At 40.0% G+C, this 19,576-nt stretch overlaps 2 protein-coding genes across 4 annotated transcripts in view; both read left to right on the forward strand.

Moving 5' to 3' along the window:
• The window catches only part of akirin1 (akirin 1), a 12,944-nt gene extending 8,908 nt beyond the window's left edge, over window positions 1-4,036 (forward strand). Inside the window, exons 3-5 of the mRNA XM_050046197.1 lie at window positions 1,724-1,852; window positions 3,276-3,347; window positions 3,476-4,036. Coding sequence (XP_049902154.1) covers window positions 1,724-1,852; window positions 3,276-3,347; window positions 3,476-3,486 — 212 coding nt within the window. The 3' untranslated portion in view covers window positions 3,487-4,036. The remainder of the gene's footprint in view (window positions 1-1,723; window positions 1,853-3,275; window positions 3,348-3,475) is intronic.
• A 2,003-nt stretch (window positions 4,037-6,039) lies between these two features.
• Window positions 6,040-19,499, forward strand: rhbdl2 (rhomboid, veinlet-like 2 (Drosophila)). 3 transcript variants are annotated; one of them, XM_050046194.1, is made up of 8 exons: window positions 6,040-6,483; window positions 8,939-9,182; window positions 11,220-11,368; window positions 13,438-13,550; window positions 13,744-13,844; window positions 16,661-16,721; window positions 16,803-16,864; window positions 17,499-19,499. In XM_050046194.1, the coding sequence occupies exons 1-8, from the start codon at window positions 6,416-6,418 to the stop codon at window positions 17,676-17,678; spliced, it is 978 nt and encodes a 325-aa protein (XP_049902151.1). In that variant the 5' UTR covers window positions 6,040-6,415; the 3' UTR covers window positions 17,679-19,499. The 3 variants fall into 3 exon arrangements, with proteins under 3 accessions (XP_049902151.1, XP_049902152.1, XP_049902153.1); XM_050046195.1 differs by having other exon boundaries at window positions 6,043-6,467; window positions 17,499-19,496; XM_050046196.1 differs by lacking the exon at window positions 6,040-6,483 and adding an exon at window positions 7,692-7,811 and having other exon boundaries at window positions 17,499-19,498.
• Window positions 19,500-19,576: the final 77 nt, after the last annotated feature.

The following is a 19,576-nucleotide window of genomic DNA, read 5'->3' on the forward strand; positions in this document are numbered from 1 at the left end:
CTCGCTCAAAACTATTTTTAGTCGCAAATGCAAGTGCTGTGACGGACGGATCGCCACACTACCGACATTTTATTCCGCCCGTCACGGCACGCCGTTTGATTGCGTTATCAAAACGCCGCTATTATTCGGCCTTGCTTTTAACTTATTCCACCGAATACCGAATGTGTGTTTTTTTGCAATATTCGGCCGAATATATTCGGTTACCGAATATTCGGTGCATCCCTAGTCCAATTAGAGGAACTCCTCTCTTTTTCTGTAGAGCACTGTTTAGACCAGTTTGAGGTTTTTGTTGACAGCTCTAGGAGGGTGTACTTGTGTGGCGGGTAAGAACATTTGCTGTACAGGTGATTAAATAACATGTCTGCTTTGTTTTCCCGTTAGCAAGTCCTTGACCATCAAACCATCGACCAAAAAAAAAAAAAAACCAGATTGATCCTTTTGTAAGCCTACTGTTTGTAACAGTTACGAACGCTAAGGTCATTCGTTCTGTAAGGTCTGCCAAAAGACCCTTGGCTGGACCTGCATGACCAACTCAAGTCCCAAGAGGCAGGATACTGCTGCTCATCAGAGCTATGACAAGGGCAGAGGGATTGTGATTCCAGATGTGAGTTTGTGGGAGATTTATAGTTCTTGTGCCAAAACCAGCCCACTCCTGATATGGAGAGAGATCTGAGTTCGGTCATATCCTGTTGAAATTCCTGAAAAGGTCTGCAAATAAACAGCACTTTAATGGATAACAAATCAAACTGATATGAAGTGCAGAAACTATCATGGAATTATTTAGATTTATTGTGGTGATGTGAAGACTTCAAAAAAATGAAGAGATGATGCAATCTTTTCTTTTTAAACCAGTTAATAAATCCAGATGTCATACGAATAAACATCTGCATCACAGAAGATTAAACCCAGAAAAGCAAATTTGTAATAGAATTCAATGATGAGAGCAAACAATGTTGAAGTTTCTTTTCTTTTCAAAATGGCAGTCCACAGAGGCATAACTTGTCTAAAGATTTTTGCGATCAATTTGTCTATTGAAAATATACAAAGGTTAATAAGTACTTGCTACATTGGCACCTGAAATATGTGTGGGTTGCGACAGATTTATAGTTTATATCAGCCCATTGTTTGGTTACACATTTTCATCATAGAGAAAAATATAATTCATCATTCATATTGACAAACATGGTTACTTTTTGCTCCAGCTCCTCTTCGGAAACACATTTGCGCTGTAGCAGTAGGGATGCACAATTTGGCAGTTTGGGTGTGAGATGTAATCTAAGCCCCAGGCCTTCGGGCTCCAGTGTTTTTCCTTCTCGCTCCGCAGGATGGTCTCATAGATCACACTGACTGCACTGTTGCTAACCCGGCCTCTTTCTGTCTCTGAGATGGCCATTAAACCTTCATCCTCACTCTGCCATCCCGGCCTGTGATTTACAAACATTTTAGTCTAAACGGCTTACAACAGACCTCAGTGACCACTGAGTAAAGGATGACCCAGCTAAAATGGGCTCTAGTTGCACTGAGACAGAGACATTGGGCAGAGAGGGGGGCCCACATTAGTGCTGCATGACCCTGTTGGCTGGCAGAGGTGAGGGACGTCAAAGCAACGCTGTAAATTTGCACCTGGTCGAGCACCTATTTCTGAAGAGAGGACATTTCAGTCGCTGCAGCGGAGATGAGTGATTCAGCCTTTTTCAAAAGATTCTGATTTTGTGTGTCTCAGGTGCCTCAAGGAAGGACCAGCCCTCGTTTACACTGAAGCAGGTGAGCTACCTGTGTGAGCGGCTGCTTAAAGACCACGAGGAGAAGATCCGGGAGGAGTACGAACAGATCCTTAACACAAAACTCGCAGGTAATTAACATTCTTTTCTAAAAAATGAGCACAAACTATAAGACCACAGCACATTTACAGTTCATCTGGACATACTTTCTGCATTCAGGCACTTAGGAACAGTAAAAGTGTCACAGTGAAATGAGAAGCATCCTGCACCCCTCCCTTATGAGTATATTTTCATATCATCACTGATAACTTCTGCAGTGCTGGCACCATACGGAGTTTATACGCTTGTGGATGCCAAGACTGTAAACAGGCAGGAAACAAGCACAGTAAAGATGGTGGGAATTTGTTAAGCAGCTGAAGCAAAAGACACTCTGACAATGTCCACATTGAGTCAATCTGTTTCTGTTTGCTGGTCCTCCCCTCTTAGCTGGTATTTTTTGTACCCAATTACAGCTTTTCCAGAGTCTGTAAATTGTAAAATGTCTGCTTGGTGTTTAACTGGAAAACTGATGTGAGCTTTTGCAAAATGAGGATGTTCAGTATGGCCCTGATCACACAGGACTTTTGTAGTAGTTTTTAATGAGAATGAAGTTTTTTGCGTTGTGGTGTGCCTCACTTTTCTACGCTCTAAGTGCTTGGTGTTTTTGCCGGAGCACCCTGAACACCTCAAGTTGAAAAACCGTCATCTCACTGCGGAAAAACTCTCGTCTTTTCCCTATTGTCCAATCCAATGATTTGAGAATCCTTCTGTGGTGGTCATGACAAGTTTACAGCTGGTAACGGGAGGTACCACCAGTTGGTCCAGGAGCTTCACCTCGATGATGGCTGTTTCCAGGCATATTTTAGGATGATATTTTAGGATGTCTATCATCGGGCCGTGTAGCTCTGGGTATACGGCCTGACGATAGACAGCAGGTTGTCAAACTGCCCCCGAGTCATCCTAAAATCTGCCTGGAGACGGCCATCATCGAGGAGAAGCTCCTGGACCAACTGGTGGTACTCCCCATCATCCACCCTCTTTATTAGGGTCTCATGTACCCACACAGATCTCCATTTCCTTGCGCCCGACAAACTATTAACTGACAGCCTCTCACCCTCAACCAGAGCTACAGCAAGTACCCTCTGCCTCAACATTTAAGGGACTAGATACTATTTACCTCACGTCCTGTGTGATCAGGGCCTAAGCGACCTCAGTCATAGTTGAGGGGTTGGTGCCAGTAGTCTGAATTTAAGAGGACGACCTTTGGTCACCATTTACTTTTTCTGTGGTCACTTAAATGTCAATATAGGTGATGCTTGTGTATGGCTGTTGTCATTAAGCTGTATTTATGTTTGTTTGTTTGTTTGTTTGTTTGTTTGTCTGTGTAAGCTGTATTTATGTTGATTTTGTGAGGTAATACTTAATCACCAGAATGCAGGAAGTGAAGTTAGATTGAGTCTTGATTAACTTATTCTTATAGAGATACTTACAAAAACACCATCTTCTCTTCCCCAGAACAATATGAATCTTTTGTGAAATTCACACAAGACCAGATCATGCGAAGATACGGAGCCCGGCCTGCTAGTTGTAAGTAACCACCATTTCCTTCTCTGTCTACGTACACATTTCTTGTGTAAATCAGTGTTCTGAGTTAAAAAGGATGATGTGATTGTTATCGTGTCTGACTCCAGTATTGTGTGTGTTGTGTGTTTCAGATGTCTCCTGAACTCACATTGATGAGATCCCAGCTTCCTCTCACAAGATGGCTGCTCTTCTACTGCCCCCTCCCTCTTCCACTTGATTTTCATTTTATTTCCCCATTTTCCTCCCCCTCCCATCTTAAACTGTTTGGGTGCCATGGTTTATCCTCTTTTCAATCCAAACATTTTCTTACTTCAAAACTATTGCTGCTGGCCAAAAGTTAGAAGAATCTGAAAGATAAACTATGTATGAAGCCCACCTCCTTTTTTGCCCGTTTTTTCTTGTTCATATTCTCTCTCTCTCTCTCTCTCTCTCTCTCTCTCTCTCTCTCTCTCTCTCCCTGGAAATCCTGACTAAAGCAGATCTGTGTCAAATCTCTTGCCGGCGCTGTAGAAAAAGCTTATTGGCTCATGTGATCATTCTGTATAACCTTACAGCAGCTGTATTTAATGGCTCCTGCTTCTCATATCGTCCCACTTTTCTTGCCCACTCCTCCCCGCTCCCTCCTCACAACTCTTTACCTGAGAATGTGGATTTTTCTCCCTTTTGAAAAAAATAAAAGTTCTGTGATTAAAGTGTGTCGTCCTGAATGATTTCCTTGAAGCATGGGTGTGTTTTTAGTCGTATGGATAGCTGACAAGCTTTCCATTGCATCACATGATCTCAGCAGATGAAGTTTGCGTAGTTTAACTGTGGATGTTTAAATTTATTCCTGGAGCACCTGAATATTTCTCATCTGCATTGGCTCACAAATTGAACTTGGAATTTCAATCAAGACAGTCTCATCACCAGAGGATCCATGATACCATATTATCCTGATACTTAAGTCATGATGCAATATTATTGCAATTTAAAATATGTTGCGATATGCTGAGTATTGCGATAAAATATAATGTGATATATTACCTTTTTTCAACTGTAAATTATGTCCCCAAAGGAAAACTTTGTCCACATCTGTTTTATCTAATAAGTTTTCAGTCTGCTCATCTCACTTTTTTTTTTGCGGCAAAATGTATCTAGTGGACTGAAAAACCAATAGATTTTTATTTTTTTTTGTAGTTCAATTGTATTTGCAGTATTAGTTACTAATTAGATAATAAACTATTTTTAAATTAATTAAATTTTGATTTTAATTGTATATATTTGTATATAAAAATTTAAATATAAATTAATAATGTAAAATGTATATAATTTTTTTTTTTTAAATAAAAATCGATACTTGGCACTGCATGATATTGCCACACGAAAATATCATACTATGCTGTATCAATTGTCTCTTCGCCCGCCCTGATGTATAGCTCAAAAAGGTGATAGATGGAAAATAATTTTTGATCACCCAGTAACATTTGACGTTTTTAAAGGTAGGGTCTGGAGGATTTTCCAGTTGCTGTTTGTAAACACACATTCAAATTCGGCCCCTCCTATCAGGCTTCACTCTCCCGGAGGTACGGAAGAAGGCTTCACAGAAGAGGTTCAGGCAAGGCTCGCACTGGTGCATGCTCGGGCATGGCACCTGCGCTCTCTCATTGGCTGGGGAAATCTCCGCCCAGAAGCGGTCAGAGCTCACAAAAACATCAAAATACAGTTATGAGTAGAAGCCCATAGGTGATGATTAAGTAGGATTTCATTTGTATATGCCTATATTTTGTTTTGTTTGAAAATCCTCCAGATCCTACCTTTAAGTAACAATGCTAAATCTTGTCTTTTTTTATTTATTTAAATCATTGTAAAATGGATGTCCTTGGGTGTGAACTCTTGTTATTTATTTATTTTAACAGCTTGACATTTTATAAACAAAAAAGATTAATCAGAAGGAAATTGGTGTTTTTGTAAAGGACCAGCTTCATTAATATAATATCTTAAAATGTATTAACCTCAAATAATTCTGATTATTAATAATAATAATGATAATAATAATAATAATTCATTTTATTATAGGTGCCTTTCAGAACACTCAAGGACACCTTACAAGACAGTAAAAAAAAAAAATCAAACAATTCAGTTATATACAATAAAAGTTAACATAATGATTAGAAAAAAATCAGAATTATAAATATAAAGTATAAAATTGTCATAATAAAATCATCATCAAATTAAAAACATTAAGTAAAAGTGTATTTATGAAATGAGAACATCATCCACTGTCACTGTCAGAGGGCTGCACCACCTTCTGGTGACTCAAGTGATGGAAATGTATAGAAATCTGAAAAATACCTTTTGATTTTGAGTGAATGGGAGATTGTATATAGACGTACAGTGTTTTATTTGCCTGCAACCCACTTAATAATCCAGCCCATTGTTCTTAGTTCTGGACTCTACTCCCACCTTGTGGTGAATAGGAGGTAATGCAGCATTAATAATAAAGCAGCTTTAACCTGAGTGCTCTTTGATGAATTAGACTCTGTATAATCTATTTGAATATATGGCACCATGGATCAAAGATGGTCGCCTTTATTGCCCTTTTCCCGGGCTGTGTGGGTGGAGGGAGGGAGGAGGGGGGTATGTGTGTGTGTTAGCAAAGCTGGATAATGTGAGATAACACGACGGTGACGTCACGGATCCCAGGTGTGGCACGGTGAAACAGGTAGGCTGTTGTTGTCGCGCGCAGGGCTGCAGCCATCTGTACTCACTCCTGTTTCTGTAAAACTGTCCTGTGTCTGAGAGGAAGAGGGGGGCATCTGAGGGTTGTTTGCACTGAGGAAGGAAGCTACTTGCAGGAAAAGCAATGAAATGTCTATAATTAACTCCAAGTGCTCCTTCTTCTGTTTTTTTCCCCGGATCTCACAGTGACGGTCGGGTTGAAGAAGGGACTCCGCGGTGTGTGTGCAGACATGGAGGAGTGGTGCTGAAAGCGTCATTGTTGGGTATTTTTAACTCCAGTACAGTATATGAACTTATGCACTCCTCAGCTCTCACATTGAGCTTTTTGGATTAGTTTAGCCGGATCAATATTTATGCGTTTGGGACCGTCTGGAGCCATCTGCACTCTTCCTGGTGGAGGTTTAGGTGAGTACAGACCAAGGTGAGGGTAAAAGAAATATGTGAGAAAACTTCACAATGGAGAGGAGCATTGACTAGATTTTATTTTTAGGTTGAAAGGAATAGTTTGGGATCAGTAGCCCACAAAATCTGAGTATCAGCAACGCCCAGTAAACAGGAAATGCTAATTATCAGGCTGCTGCAGTTACTGTAAAAGACTACCATACGCTACTGTAACTGTGTCAGCTTCTGTACAGCCAGGGAATATAATAAAATATGGAAGTTAAACTAGGTTATTTCTTGTTTATATTTGGTTTTAAATTCTGCTTTTTGCACATTTTATTTACTAAGAGTTGTTCAAAAGCAATATCTTACTGAAGGAGTGTATTTAATTACACCTGAAACACACTTATTTTATAGTGTGGATGTTGCAGGTCATACAAGCAGCACAAACTGGACATTTAGGAGTCATTTTAAACAAGCATTCAGTCAAACAAAGACTCAATTGAATGACATCAGGGAAAAAGAGGCAACTGGAGTCTTTAAACACCTATAGATTTAAGGGGCTTACAAATACAAAGGTTATTTAGATAGATGGGAAAAGACATGTGGCCTGACTTAAAACAATGACAGCTCTCTTTTCTTATCTCCTCAAAAATGCCTTTTCTTCTTCTGTGTATTGGTTGTGTTGTACGTAACCACCACCTGCATACACTGAGCTCCACCTCTAAATGTGTGGAACGAAAGAGAAATGAAAGTAATATGATGAACAATTTGCATTAATAGTGAGGGAAAAAGAGGAAGAATATGATTGTAGATACCTTTTTAGTTTATACAAATTACCAGAGGTGGGTAGTAACTAGTTACATTTACTCAGTTACATTTACTTGAGTAGCTTTTTGGATAAATTGTACTTTTCAGAGTAGTTTTAATGCAAAATACTTTTTGCTTTTACTTGAGTTATATTATTTTAAAGCAACAATACTCTTACTTGAGTACAATATTTGGCTACTCTACCCACCTCTGCAAATTACATTTAGTGGCTACAGTGTTCTTCTTTCCAATCATGCATGTTTTTAAAATACAGGTACAGATGTGTTGATTTTAATTTTGTTGTCAGATAAAGCTGCAACAGTTAATTATTCCAGTATAGTCAGTCAACAGAAAACTTCTTGCAACTATTTTTGCTGTTCCAGCTTCTTCTTTTAGAGATATTTTGGGGGGCTTTTGCCTTTATTTGAGGACAGATGTAGCATGACAGGGGAGAGAGGGGGAGGATGACATGCAGCAAAGGGCTGTGGGTTGGAAATCAAACTTGCAGCTGCTGCAGTAAGGACATAGCCTTTGTATATGGGGCGCCTGCTCTACCAGGTGAGCTAGTGGGCACCCCATGCTTTTCCAGCTTCTCAAATGCCACGCTTTTCTTTGTTGTGCATGATAGTAAACTGAATATCTTTAGGTTAGGACAAAACGAGACATCTGAGGACAAAATCTTTGGCTGTGAGAATTATAACTGGATTTTTTTTTGATTTTTTTTTTTTTACTATTTTCTGATAGATAAAATGATTAATCCATACTGAAAATGGTCACAGGTTTAGCTCTAGTTGTTCTGCCCACCTGTAGGACAAAGGTTTGTGAGGAATAGGCCTGTGATAACACATGTATGAATTCATGGTGATTAACTTCTCTTAACTTCTAGGCACTTTAAAACATGAAAGAAGTAATCAGTGTCTTTGAGGTGAGCAATACAGATGAAATCCTCTGTCACAGTATGTGTAATTTAATGCTAACAGAGGTGCCAGTTTTTTAGGTACACCCAGCTAAAACGAATGCAGCCTAATTCAGCATGCCTCTTAGTAAATCCTACCATCATGAAGGTTGTAATGTTCCGTTTTTCTTGAAGCTGTTTTAAAGAGATGTTGATTCAACTTTATGGTTAATCTTGGAGGTGGTAATTTGTGGTACGGTTGTTGAGTCAGTCTCCCCCTCACTCTCCGCCTCAAAAAACCCTCAAAACACACCTCTTCAAAACTGCCTACAACCTCTAAAATCAGTGTACTTTGCCCTTTCTGCCTATCTCTCTGTCTCTCTGTCTATCTTCCTATGGATTATTTGGATTACTTTTGTTTTTCTCTGTAAAGCATCTTTGAGTATCTTGATAAGCGCTATATACATCCAATGTATTATTATTTTTTATTATTGTTATACTATATCTCTGTATCTCCCTGTTTGATGCACTACAATTCAACAGCATCACAAACTACAGCCTCTAAAATGACCAAACTTTCAAGGTATGGCCAAAAAAATTGTGGAAATTCAATTGAGAAATTATTAACTAACTGTATAACTTGCAACACTGCCCACAGTGACCCAGTACACTCAGAGGTATTACAGTGGTTGCTACCATGGTATAAAATCTGCAATGGGAGGCAAATGTTTATCATCTCAACGTATAAATCATGATTTCAACCCCAAACTGTGTTTGATCTGCTGTTCAGGACTGACACAGTGATGGAGGACATTGACATCGAGCAGCAGGAACCGCTTCCTGTCGACCGAGATGGGAGACCGCTCAGGAACGCAGGGGACGAGCCTGACGGTGGCAGAAAGATGGGATGTTGTGAGAAGTTCCAGCGCTCTGTCTCCAAATGGATGCTTCCAGCAGACGCTCGCAGCAAGTACCTGGAACGGGCCAACTGCTGCCCGCCCCCCATCTTCATCATCCTCATCAGTATTGCAGAGGTAACCCTTTGCCCTGACTGTACACACCATACTGCATGAGCACTGGGGCGATCAGTATGGATTCTGTGATGTAATTCAGCATGCAGCCTACATTCGGCTTATATGCTGCCAGCGTGTTAATTACTGTATAGATCTGCTGTGATTGTATTAAGTAGAGCGGATACTGAGCTGACGTTATAGAAGCCTGGGTGGGACATTTTTAAATCATGACACTTAATGACACGTCAATGAAAACAGTTGTTTCCATGAATTGTAGCTTCTAGGTTAGACCTGGTGAAGTTGATCCTGACTGGTGGAACTCAGAGATGCCTTTTCTGAATGTGTAAACAGGAAGCCAGTGCGTCTTATTGACTTTCAGATTCAGGTAAATAAATGTGGAATGTGGAGGATCAGTGGGTGATTTGTTGAAACAGGAAGAGGGGGGATGCTGTTGCCGTATTTTGCCCCCCAGACTACGGCTTTGAAGGGAGGTATACTGTCTTTTATTACAATGTAAAGCCACTAGGAATGCGTTTAAGATCGACTGACTCCTCCCATCTCTGGTGACATTTCAAATCATAATCTTGATTTGGACAACTGAAACAAGTTCATGCAAACAGTTTTGAAAGCACAGTGGAGTTGATGTCGTCCAGTCTTTAAAAATAACTTTATGTAATATTACCTTAGAATAATGAAAACAAAACAGTGAATCTCTTTAGTTATTTAACCTGTTTCTGCTGTTTATTTAACAATTATGAATACAGGAAAGTACAGTCCTCCATATTTTGTCAGGCACCACTGCTTTCCCAAGCCTTTTTTCCCCCAAGTGTCTTAATTGATTTTAAAAACAATAATCAAAGACATACACATACACACATTTCAGTATGTGTGTATATATACATCCACAAATATGTAAAAGACACATGAACAAAACCTTGGTACAACGGCTGAAGTTTTAACACACATATATTCTAACCACACCCCAACTGTATGAATAAGAAAAATAAATAAAAGAAATTCGATAAAAATAAAATTCAATTCAATTTAATAAAATTCAATACAAATTAAAATAAATTAAAGTAATGAATTAAAATAAAATAAAAAATACACTTCAGTTTAAATACACGTTATATTTATGTACAAATTTTGACAAAAATGAACAAAAAACATTTTTTTTTAGACAGATTTGGACTCAGCAGAGGTACATTTAAAGCATATCCCCCACTGCTTCCATCATGTGGGTTAAGTCTTTCCTCTCTAGATAACACATGAATGAACCCCAGATGTTGTGAAAGACTGATTGATTCCCCCTGATAGCATATGCATTTTTCTTTTCTAAGGGCAGAGTTGGTGATAATTCAGAAATCCATTTACCCATACTCAGCCCACCGACTTCCTTCCATGAAAGAGCTATAACTCTTTTAGCCAGTAACAGGCCCATTTCTAAAAAAATTGATTGATCCCAATAGATGCCTTAGGTTGTTTAGTTTCACAGGATACCACTACTCTCGTGTTAGCTTAAAAACTGGGCGTGCCACAGCCTCTTAAAGTCAGTAATATTGGCCTCCAATAGTATCAGAGCGGCCGCTGTTTACTTTCATTTTTTATCACTGTTTTGCCTCTTCATACTTGGTGATGAATAGCTCAGTCGTTCAGCTCACACATGCCCAGTGTCAGTGCATTTAAATGTCTGTGAATCCTCTTATTTGGGGGAGGAGGCACTTTTATTTACCCGTGAGAAGATGGACTGAGCGGCAGTGTTCTTTCTCAGCGTGCCATCTCTTCACATTCCCACAGATGCAAGCATTGAGTTGTCTGAGCTGTGATGAACGATCACACTGGGGGATTTTCTGCGGTTGGTTAAGCACACTTCAACATCTGTATTTCTGACTCAATCTTTATTTTCTCAGCTGTTTGAGATTTAGCTTCAACCCCCACACCTGCTGCTGCTGCTGCTGCTGCTAACAACATAAAGGCAGATAAAAGTAAAATTATTTGATATTTTTAAAGCTGGTACTTAAAGACTAACTTGTGTGTGTATCTTCTGTTCCTCATCAGCTGGCAGTGTTTATCTACTACGCTGTGTGGAAGCCTCAGAAGCAGTGGGTGACCCTGGATGAAGGCATCTGGAAGAGTCGCCTCACATACAAGCCTGAGTACAGGCAGGAAGCATGGCGCTTTATCTCCTACATGTTTGTCCACGCTGGGTAAGCACCGGCTGTCCTTTTTAGATACTTTAATTACATGTGCAGGGCTTGAGTCACTTTGGGGAGTGGACAAATACCCACAGTCACTTGAAGCTCATAATGATGTGGGTTTGTTGACGCTGTCAGGTGTTGATTAAATTCTTTTGTCATATAGAGGTGTCATATTTGAGACTGCAGGTTGTAACCACTGCACCTCTTCATACATTGCAGCATTCCTGTGTTTGATTTTTGTCGTCATGATTGTGACACTTCCTCCTTCATTACTTCATATTAACAGTTACAAAGAGGAGCACTGCAAAGTCATGTGATGTGGCGAGCAAACAGTCTCAGAAACCATGAGTACATCATGAGCACATAAGCCACAGGAACACAGGAAAACCAAAAATCATGACTTCACGGAAGAATGTCGGAAAAAAAGATTAGGAAAGAGAAACAGCGGTCACAGTCACTCGCCAACACTAACTGAAACACACCTAACAGGATGTTTGCTTTAAGGATAAGGCTGGTGATATTCTATGTTGTTCTTACTGTCAACAAGTCCCATGAAAAGACAAAAACCAACAATTGATTGGTTATACATCGTGCTGTGGACCCAAAATACATTAAAAATACGTAACAGATTTGCGTCAGTCTCATGTCAGAAATAGTCACTGGTGCACAGGGTGACCAGATCCCAGCAAACCAAATGTGAGTATGTTTGTGTGGGACAACGTGGGAAACGTCACCAATGCTGAGAGATGGTGCACTCAACTACTGTGTTTAAACACCTGAAAGTCACTAACTTTTTTGGTGAGGGTAACATTTCAGTTTTATAGTATCCAAGGTGACTATTGTGTGGACTAAACATATTCTAAAACTGTGGCAGATATATTGGAAATGTGTTACTTTAGTTTATAGACAGAGGAATCAGCCACATTTTGATTTAAGATTTGAACGTTTGTGATGAGTCATGGTAGCTGTAGTAGATGGTAGCTATCCAACGCACATACACACCTAGCACACAGTCTGTATACAAGCAGGTTTTGTCAAAGTGAAACCATAAGTGTTTCTCTGCATCTTCAGCATTAACTCTCCAACCAGCAGCTGCATGTTGGATGTCCAGTAAAACACAGGACACAGAGTAGTAAGGACCATGCGGCACAGACACTCCATGAGTGTGTTTGACCAACAGTCAAATGATAAGCTTATCATCTCACTGCGACACAGTTCAGTACCATCACCTGACTGTTTTATCTCATGTCAATTCCGCATTCTTGTGTCTGATATTGTGGCATGTGATGTAGTGGTTAACAACCCACCTCTTCTGCATGTAGCTGGACGTAGCTGTGTGTCTGTAGCTATTCTTTTTTTTGTTACTTTTGTAGTATGCCACAAAGTATGAGCTTAAGCAGAAGAGCGTCTGCCCTGCAGTGGTTTGACCTTTGTAAACTAGAGCTGATCAAAATGTGGGACGTTCTCTCCATATGTGTGACGCGGGACAAGAGATAAAAATGCTGTGCAGTCCCTCATAAAGTGGGACATTGTGTCACCCTACTGGCTACATCAAACGTGTTCTAATTTACAGCTGAAAATAGTTCCTGTTTGAGTAACATTTGTGAAAACATACAGTGCCCAGCTGTTCTAATATTACTGAACAATTTTTATTAATAGATTACATATTTTGGGGTTCCCAGTAGCTCAGAAGGTAGGGCAGGCGCCCCATGTACAAAGGCAGTGTCCTTGCTGCAGCGGCCATGTGTACGACTCCAGCACAAGGCCTTATGCTGCATGTTACTTCCCCTCTCTCTCCTCCTTTCAAGCTTCAAAAACTATCCTGTCATTAGAGGCAAAAAAGCCCCAATAAATGATCTTTAGAAAATATAATAATAAAATAAAATGATGAAGTGCCACAGACTCAGACATGGGATTTGTTTACAATAATAAAACTACAGAGAAGCAGCGGTCTTACCCTTTAAAACACCTATATTGCTCTAAAAACTACACATCAACACCTGGAGGGCTACAGGTGTTTCTAATATTCTGTCCACCCTCCTATATCTCCTACTCATTCCCCACCTCTCTCTGTGTAGTGTGGAGCACATCGTGGGCAACCTGGTGATGCAGCTGCTGCTGGGCATCCCGCTGGAGCTCGTTCACAAAGGCTTTGAAGTGGGAATGGTTTACCTGGCCGGCGTCCTGGCAGGTCAGCATCACCTGTTTTTGTTCCACATACAGTAAATGTGAGTCTGCTGTTACACAAGCAGCTTACAGTACAGTAAGCTACCTGGATTTGATGAGTGTTTGTGCAGACAGATGTCCAACACAAACTGGACTCTGAAGTTTGTTTTTCCTGTTTGTGTTGGAGCGAGTGATGGTAATACTTGTGTTTCCCTCAGGATCGTTGGCCAGCTCCATCTTTGATCCTCTCAGTGCTTTGGTGGGAGCGTCTGGGGGCGTTTATGCTCTGATAGGAGGCTACTTTATGAACGCAGTGGTGGTGAGTAGAGTTCAGAGTTGGTATAAACAGCGTTTCAGTCTCAAGTGTTTACTGTGTTGTTTATGTGTGAGAAGAGATTGTCCACAGCTCAGTGTTTTAGAATGTGATGTTTGTGATGTATATTTTGAACCTAAACTTTTGAGACAGACAAGACTACAGATTTGTCTGATGAGTATATACAGAATTAACTTAAAAATTTCTGTTTTGAAGCACATTGCTCCAGAATTATTGTCGATTTTCTGCTTTGTGAAGCCTTAACTGTTTTTTTGCTAGGCAGTAATTGTAATATATATTTAGGTATGCTCAAAATGTCCCCCTGGACATATTGGTAAAAACTGAAAAGAAAAGAAAAATGCCATGAAAGGAAACCACACACCACCGTCCAAAATTGTCCTTCGCAAATGTAATTATAAAATTGCCATTATTATTATTATTACTGGTTCTAGTATTGTGGTTGTTTGTAGGGGTATAAATCATGATACAATATAATATTGATTCTTTGGAGAATGATAAAATATTTGCAGATATCATAAAGTCTGCCACGATATGATTCTGATTTGAATCAATTCAGGGGCCTGTGATCGATATGAGATGATGCTATTTGCCCTTTTAACATAACTGTTTACTAAAGACACTGCTGACCCTTTGGTTTTTGCCTTTGACCTTAAAAGATAAAAACAGCAGATTAATAATGTAAATAATAGTAACTGCTTAAGTGCAGTAAAGGTTAAATTGACTCCACCAACACTCATACTCATAACACTCATAATTTTAACCCAAACCATGATCTTTTTCTTGAAAACTTCAGGTCTGTCTGGCTTAAAGCCCTTCAGGCAAACTTCTCCCAACAGCCATAACACATGGATTAATGAAAAGATCATTTAACAAAAAAAAAAAAAAAAAAATTCGGCTGAATGATAACTGCCAAGGTTCATGGTCACCTTTATTAGCTCAAGCACAAATTAGCCCAGCAGCTAGCAGACTTTCCTCTACTCATACCTCAACAAATTACATGTATTATTTATACTTGATCTTACTCACTGGTGTTTAAAGTCACTGCATTTCCTAACAGAACAGGACAGTTTAATTTCAGCCTGCATGCACAGTTTTTCAGCTTAACTTTGGTGAGACAAAGCAGCTAATGTCACCGTAGCAGAGTGAGATGCCAGACAGGCAGGTAGATCTTGTTTCCTGAGTTTCCTGAGTTATCTCATAACAGCGTTGTTTACATACCCCGTGTGCTTTATCTGTTGACCCATATGTTCTCGGAAATCCCAAAATGTTTTTCACTGTGCTGATTTATTCCCGAGTAAATAACGTCACCCTCATCGTCTTTTTCCTGGCTGCTTGTCCTTATGTGTCTGCCACTGTTTGATGGTGACGCACAATTTCAAAATAAAGGCGTTTTCTAAAGATGATAATATGGATTGCTGTTTTCACTTTGCATCGATGATACTGGATCATTGATTATTGAAACAATACATCGATCATGATTGATGGATCGTTACACCTGTAGTAGTTTGTGCAAGTGTGGTACCCCAGCAGAGGCTGTAGCTCGACTGCTGAGGGAAGGTACCATCAATGTCAAACACTGTAGTGTCTCTAAAGCCCTGTTCCCACCAAACACTTCCGGTGTGCAGCCCGTCAGACATGGTACCTAGACCCTGGCGTTTCCACTGCAAACAGTCCTCTTAAATGTGGGAGGGGTTGTTGTCACTCACTGCTCCGTCCAGCACTCTGGACTGCACTGTATTTCCTCATTACCAGTGACACAGATGGAAGTCTGCACCTCTTTTATCGTCCACGGAACGAGGCTGCACGGCGACATTTTCAGAGCAAATTGATTAATTGATTAAAACTCAAGCTAAGATCTTTGTTTCAAAATGCTCTAAAATGGTCCATTTAGCTGTTTTATTGGGGAAATTCTCTCTAGACCCCAGGGGCCGGTTGCACCAACAGGGCTTACGCCTGGTCTTAAGCTAAGTCGGTCATAACTTGGTGTTCTAAGTCCGACCTAATAGTTGCGCTGGTTGCACCATCCAGGCTTAAGCTTTCTTCTCACTAAGACCGGGCGTAAATCTTACGCCTAGTCAAGAACAGGTGTAAGGTCATTATCAAGCTGCGCTCATGCACTCTAGAGCGCAGAGAGCACAGCTTGATAATGGCACGTCTCATCCACCGTCTGTACAACGAGCAGGCATTTAGACGAGAGAGAGTAATTAGGGACAGAAGCAATCCATTGGACGTAAATAATGATGAAGGGCTGATTGAGAGGTTTGGATTCGGTAAGAGAGATCTGTTCGAACTTATTGAAGAACTGTTTGAACAGTTTGTGTCGGGCCGCAATGCAGCACTACCACCAGCCTTACAGTTACTGATTGTGAAATCTATGGAAACGGAGCTTTCCAAAATACAGTCAGTGAAATGATTAGTGTCCACAAATCTACTGCCTGTCGGGCCATCTGCAGCTCGATTAATTTACTAATTCCAATGTCAGTAAAGTTACCCTTTCTTTTTCGTTGATCCTCAATGTTTTCTTCAAATCTTAAACTGTAAATAAACTGTCAACACAGACCAGGCGTAGGCCCTGTTGGTGCAACCGGCGTAAGTCCACTCCTTAAGACTGGTCTTAACAAAGACTTTCTTAGGAGTTAGGACCGGGCGTAGTAAAGACCAGTTGGTGCAACCAGCCCCAGGTGTTGATTGAAAATGGCCCGTCAGTGTTACGTATGTGTTTACATCCCTGGTTTTCAGGCTTATTTGAGGGGAGAATATCAGTATTGTTCTTTACAGCTGATGACTGTTTCAATTTACAGAATTTCCGAGAGATGATCCCTCTCCTTGGAGTATTTCGTATCCTCGCCATAGTGATATTTGGTATGTTATCCTGCATGTTTCCAGCCTATTTTGTCATTTTTCTAAATGCTGTAATCACATTTAAAATACTTTTTTCTCCAGTTGCCACAGATTTTGGATTTGCCTTCTACAGAAGATTTGCCAGCGACGATGCTGGCATGAAGGTATGCTTTCCCTTCCCCTGTACAGCCCAGTACTTTACTAGAATAAAAAACCCCTTGCTAGACATTTTCAGATAAGCCTCAGGAGTGATCCCGCTGATCCAGCTAACCTCCCCCGAGCTGACAGTGTTTGGTGATGGATTTAATTTGCTTGTGGCTACAGGCAAGATCAGTAGCTCGTGTTGGGACTTGATTATTCTTCCAGACAAATACCTCTCTGCATGGGCAGGTACTAATGGACAAAGAACGGAAACTAACACACTTTTCCCACAACCTGCTTCTTTATTTTAAATCAGTATTCCACATTGAGAAATGGTGACCTTGTCCTTTGATTCTATAGTTTCTCTTCCAAAGAATAAAATAACAGAAGGCATTCTTCCTGTCATTCTCTCTCTTCAAAGAAGCTTGTTGCCTCTCCACCTGATCACTGCAGACTCTAAAAACCTGATTTCTTATTCCCTCCCCCACCTTTTCAACTTCCTTCTTTTTCCCCTACTCTTTGCTTTGGTTGTTAAACTGGTCCTTCAGGTTTGAGGGGTGCGAGGTCGGATGACAGCAGTCGAGGGTCTTTATCCAATTTAATTTCGCCCCACAGGCTTACTCTGAAACCTGACTTCACCTTCTCTCCTCCTCCCAGGTGTCCTTTGTGGCTCACTTTGCAGGGATCGTGGCCGGTATGACCATCGGCTACGTCTTCTTCAGCGCTTACAACAAGAAGCTGCTCAAAGACCCACGCTTCTGGCTGTGTATACTGGGATATGTAGCCTTTGTGATCTTCGCTGTGGTCTTCAACATCTTCCTGACCCCAGCAACATAGGATCATGAAGCTGCACCAACCCTTTATTTGTTAAGTTAACACTAAATGCCTTAATGTCACACTACTCAGGAAGCTGTATTTTACTGATGTTGTTCAGAAGAAAGTTGCAGGGAGTTTGTAAATGTAGTGCAAAGGGTGTTTTTTAATTATTTTTCTATCAGATTTTCCTTTTTAGAGCTGAATGTGTGCGTTCAAGGGGAAGGGTGCCTCCTGCTGTTCATGTGTAGTATTGCAAAAGGCATATTTTACACTAAAGACAGTGGTGAGCAAAACGTGCCTAAAAAGTGAGTACTTTAGAACTGAATTAAATGTTTATGTACCTTTTTAATATGTTGTCATTGATATTTGTATTTCTGTTTGAGTTTAATGTGAGATCTCTTTGTGCTTGTCAACAGGATATTACTGAACACACTGGTCCTATGTCATATCATTTTTCTTTAAAAGTAAATAATGCTCAGGCTGTTGAATCATCAAGGACTCTTATGGACTCTCAGTATTCATAAAATGTGCCTTAAACATGGTGAAATCACTACATTAAACACTAAATTTGACGAGTCTCAGGGAAACATGGGATACTTTTAAAAAATCCTGGTGTTGCTCCTGACGTCTGTAAGGAAAAGAGCTGGTTTACCAACAGGCCGTGGCTTAATGCCAAGCTATTGTTTCAGTCACATCCTGTTGACCAGACACGGCCAATTACACACATGAGTTACAATCTCTGTCAGTCATGCTCGTTGTTTTTTAACCTTGGAAATAGAAAACTTAGGCTTCAAACATCAACACCCAGCTTTTAAAACATCATTTACTATAGTGAAAATAAACAGTGGTTGGTATCGTACAATACTCCCACTTAACTTGAGGGAAACTGTTGAACGTTAAGTGGAAGTTATAGCTTTGAGACGGTACATTTTCTGTTTCATGAGTATGGAAATGGAAACACTAAACTTGTGGTGTGAGCAGAGGGCATTGGGTACATGTTGTAATTTAGAAACAGATGTTATGTTTGTACTTTTATCTAAAACCACAGGTAAATTACAACCAAAGACACCTCCTACACCTGGTTTTTGCATTTCCACGGCTCAGTGTTTAAAGTATTTTATTAAAACCTGATGTTTTTTTGATGAATTTGATGTCAAATATAATTTTATGCAGAAACAGGACAGGAGTATTGACTTTGTCTGATGAAAATGCCCAGAATTAACACTAAAAACTACATTTTCACTGGTTGGTCTTCCAACTCATTGTCAATTAGCAGATAACATAGTGTGTGTATAGCAGTCTAATGTTTGATGTTGTGCAGACTCTGCTACATATATTTGATTGTACCCGTATGGCAGTGACAGCTTTTTATAGTATGGAAAGTTCCATAGTTTCCAAACAGCTCATCAATATAACTTAGTGCATCAATATTCAATTACCATGAGCTTGTTTGCCTTGACCCTGAAACAGTGGGAAATGGTATGTTGCCCTCTCTAGCACAGCAATTGAAAAAAATCTGATGTTACAGGACAGAACTGCTGAAACATTAAAATCTGCCAGATTTCACCTCTTTTTTTATATCTTAAAATCAATATTTGCTGCCAGGCGGTCATTGCTGTAGTGTTTCATGTTAACTTAATGAGGATCTTGCTTTAAAATACTGGAAATAAAACTGGGTTTCTTAATTTGGTTTGGCGGAAATGACAGAAACAGTGGCATCATTTCTGGTGAACATTTTACAAGTTACCTTATCATATGTTAATTCTTTTAGACCATAAATACTCGGCTTTTGCCAATAAGAAAGTCAGAAGTGACACAAATTGTAAAGATCATCTCCAGCAATATTTTAAGACATAAAAATAACAATCTGTCTGATCTGGTTTCTTCACACACACATAAAAAGTCATGCAAAGTCATGC

The sequence above is a fragment of the Epinephelus moara genome, chromosome 6 (genome assembly GCF_006386435.1).
Source record: "Epinephelus moara isolate mb chromosome 6, YSFRI_EMoa_1.0, whole genome shotgun sequence".
In the NCBI taxonomy this organism is placed as follows: domain Eukaryota; kingdom Metazoa; phylum Chordata; class Actinopteri; order Perciformes; family Serranidae; genus Epinephelus; species Epinephelus moara.

What these genes read in the sequence shown, in the direction of transcription:
- rhbdl2 (XM_050046194.1), top strand. Translation starts at nt 6,416, where the DNA reads ATGCGTTTGGGACCGTCTGGAGCCATCTGCACTCTTCCTGGTGGAGGT. An exon ending in TCCTCATCAGTATTGCAGAG is followed by an intron (nt 9,183 to 11,219) that starts GTAACCCTTTGC and finishes GTTCCTCATCAG; the next exon opens with CTGGCAGTGTTTATCTACTA. An exon ending in ACTTTATGAACGCAGTGGTG is followed by an intron (nt 13,845 to 16,660) that starts GTGAGTAGAGTT and finishes TTCAATTTACAG; the next exon opens with AATTTCCGAGAGATGATCCC.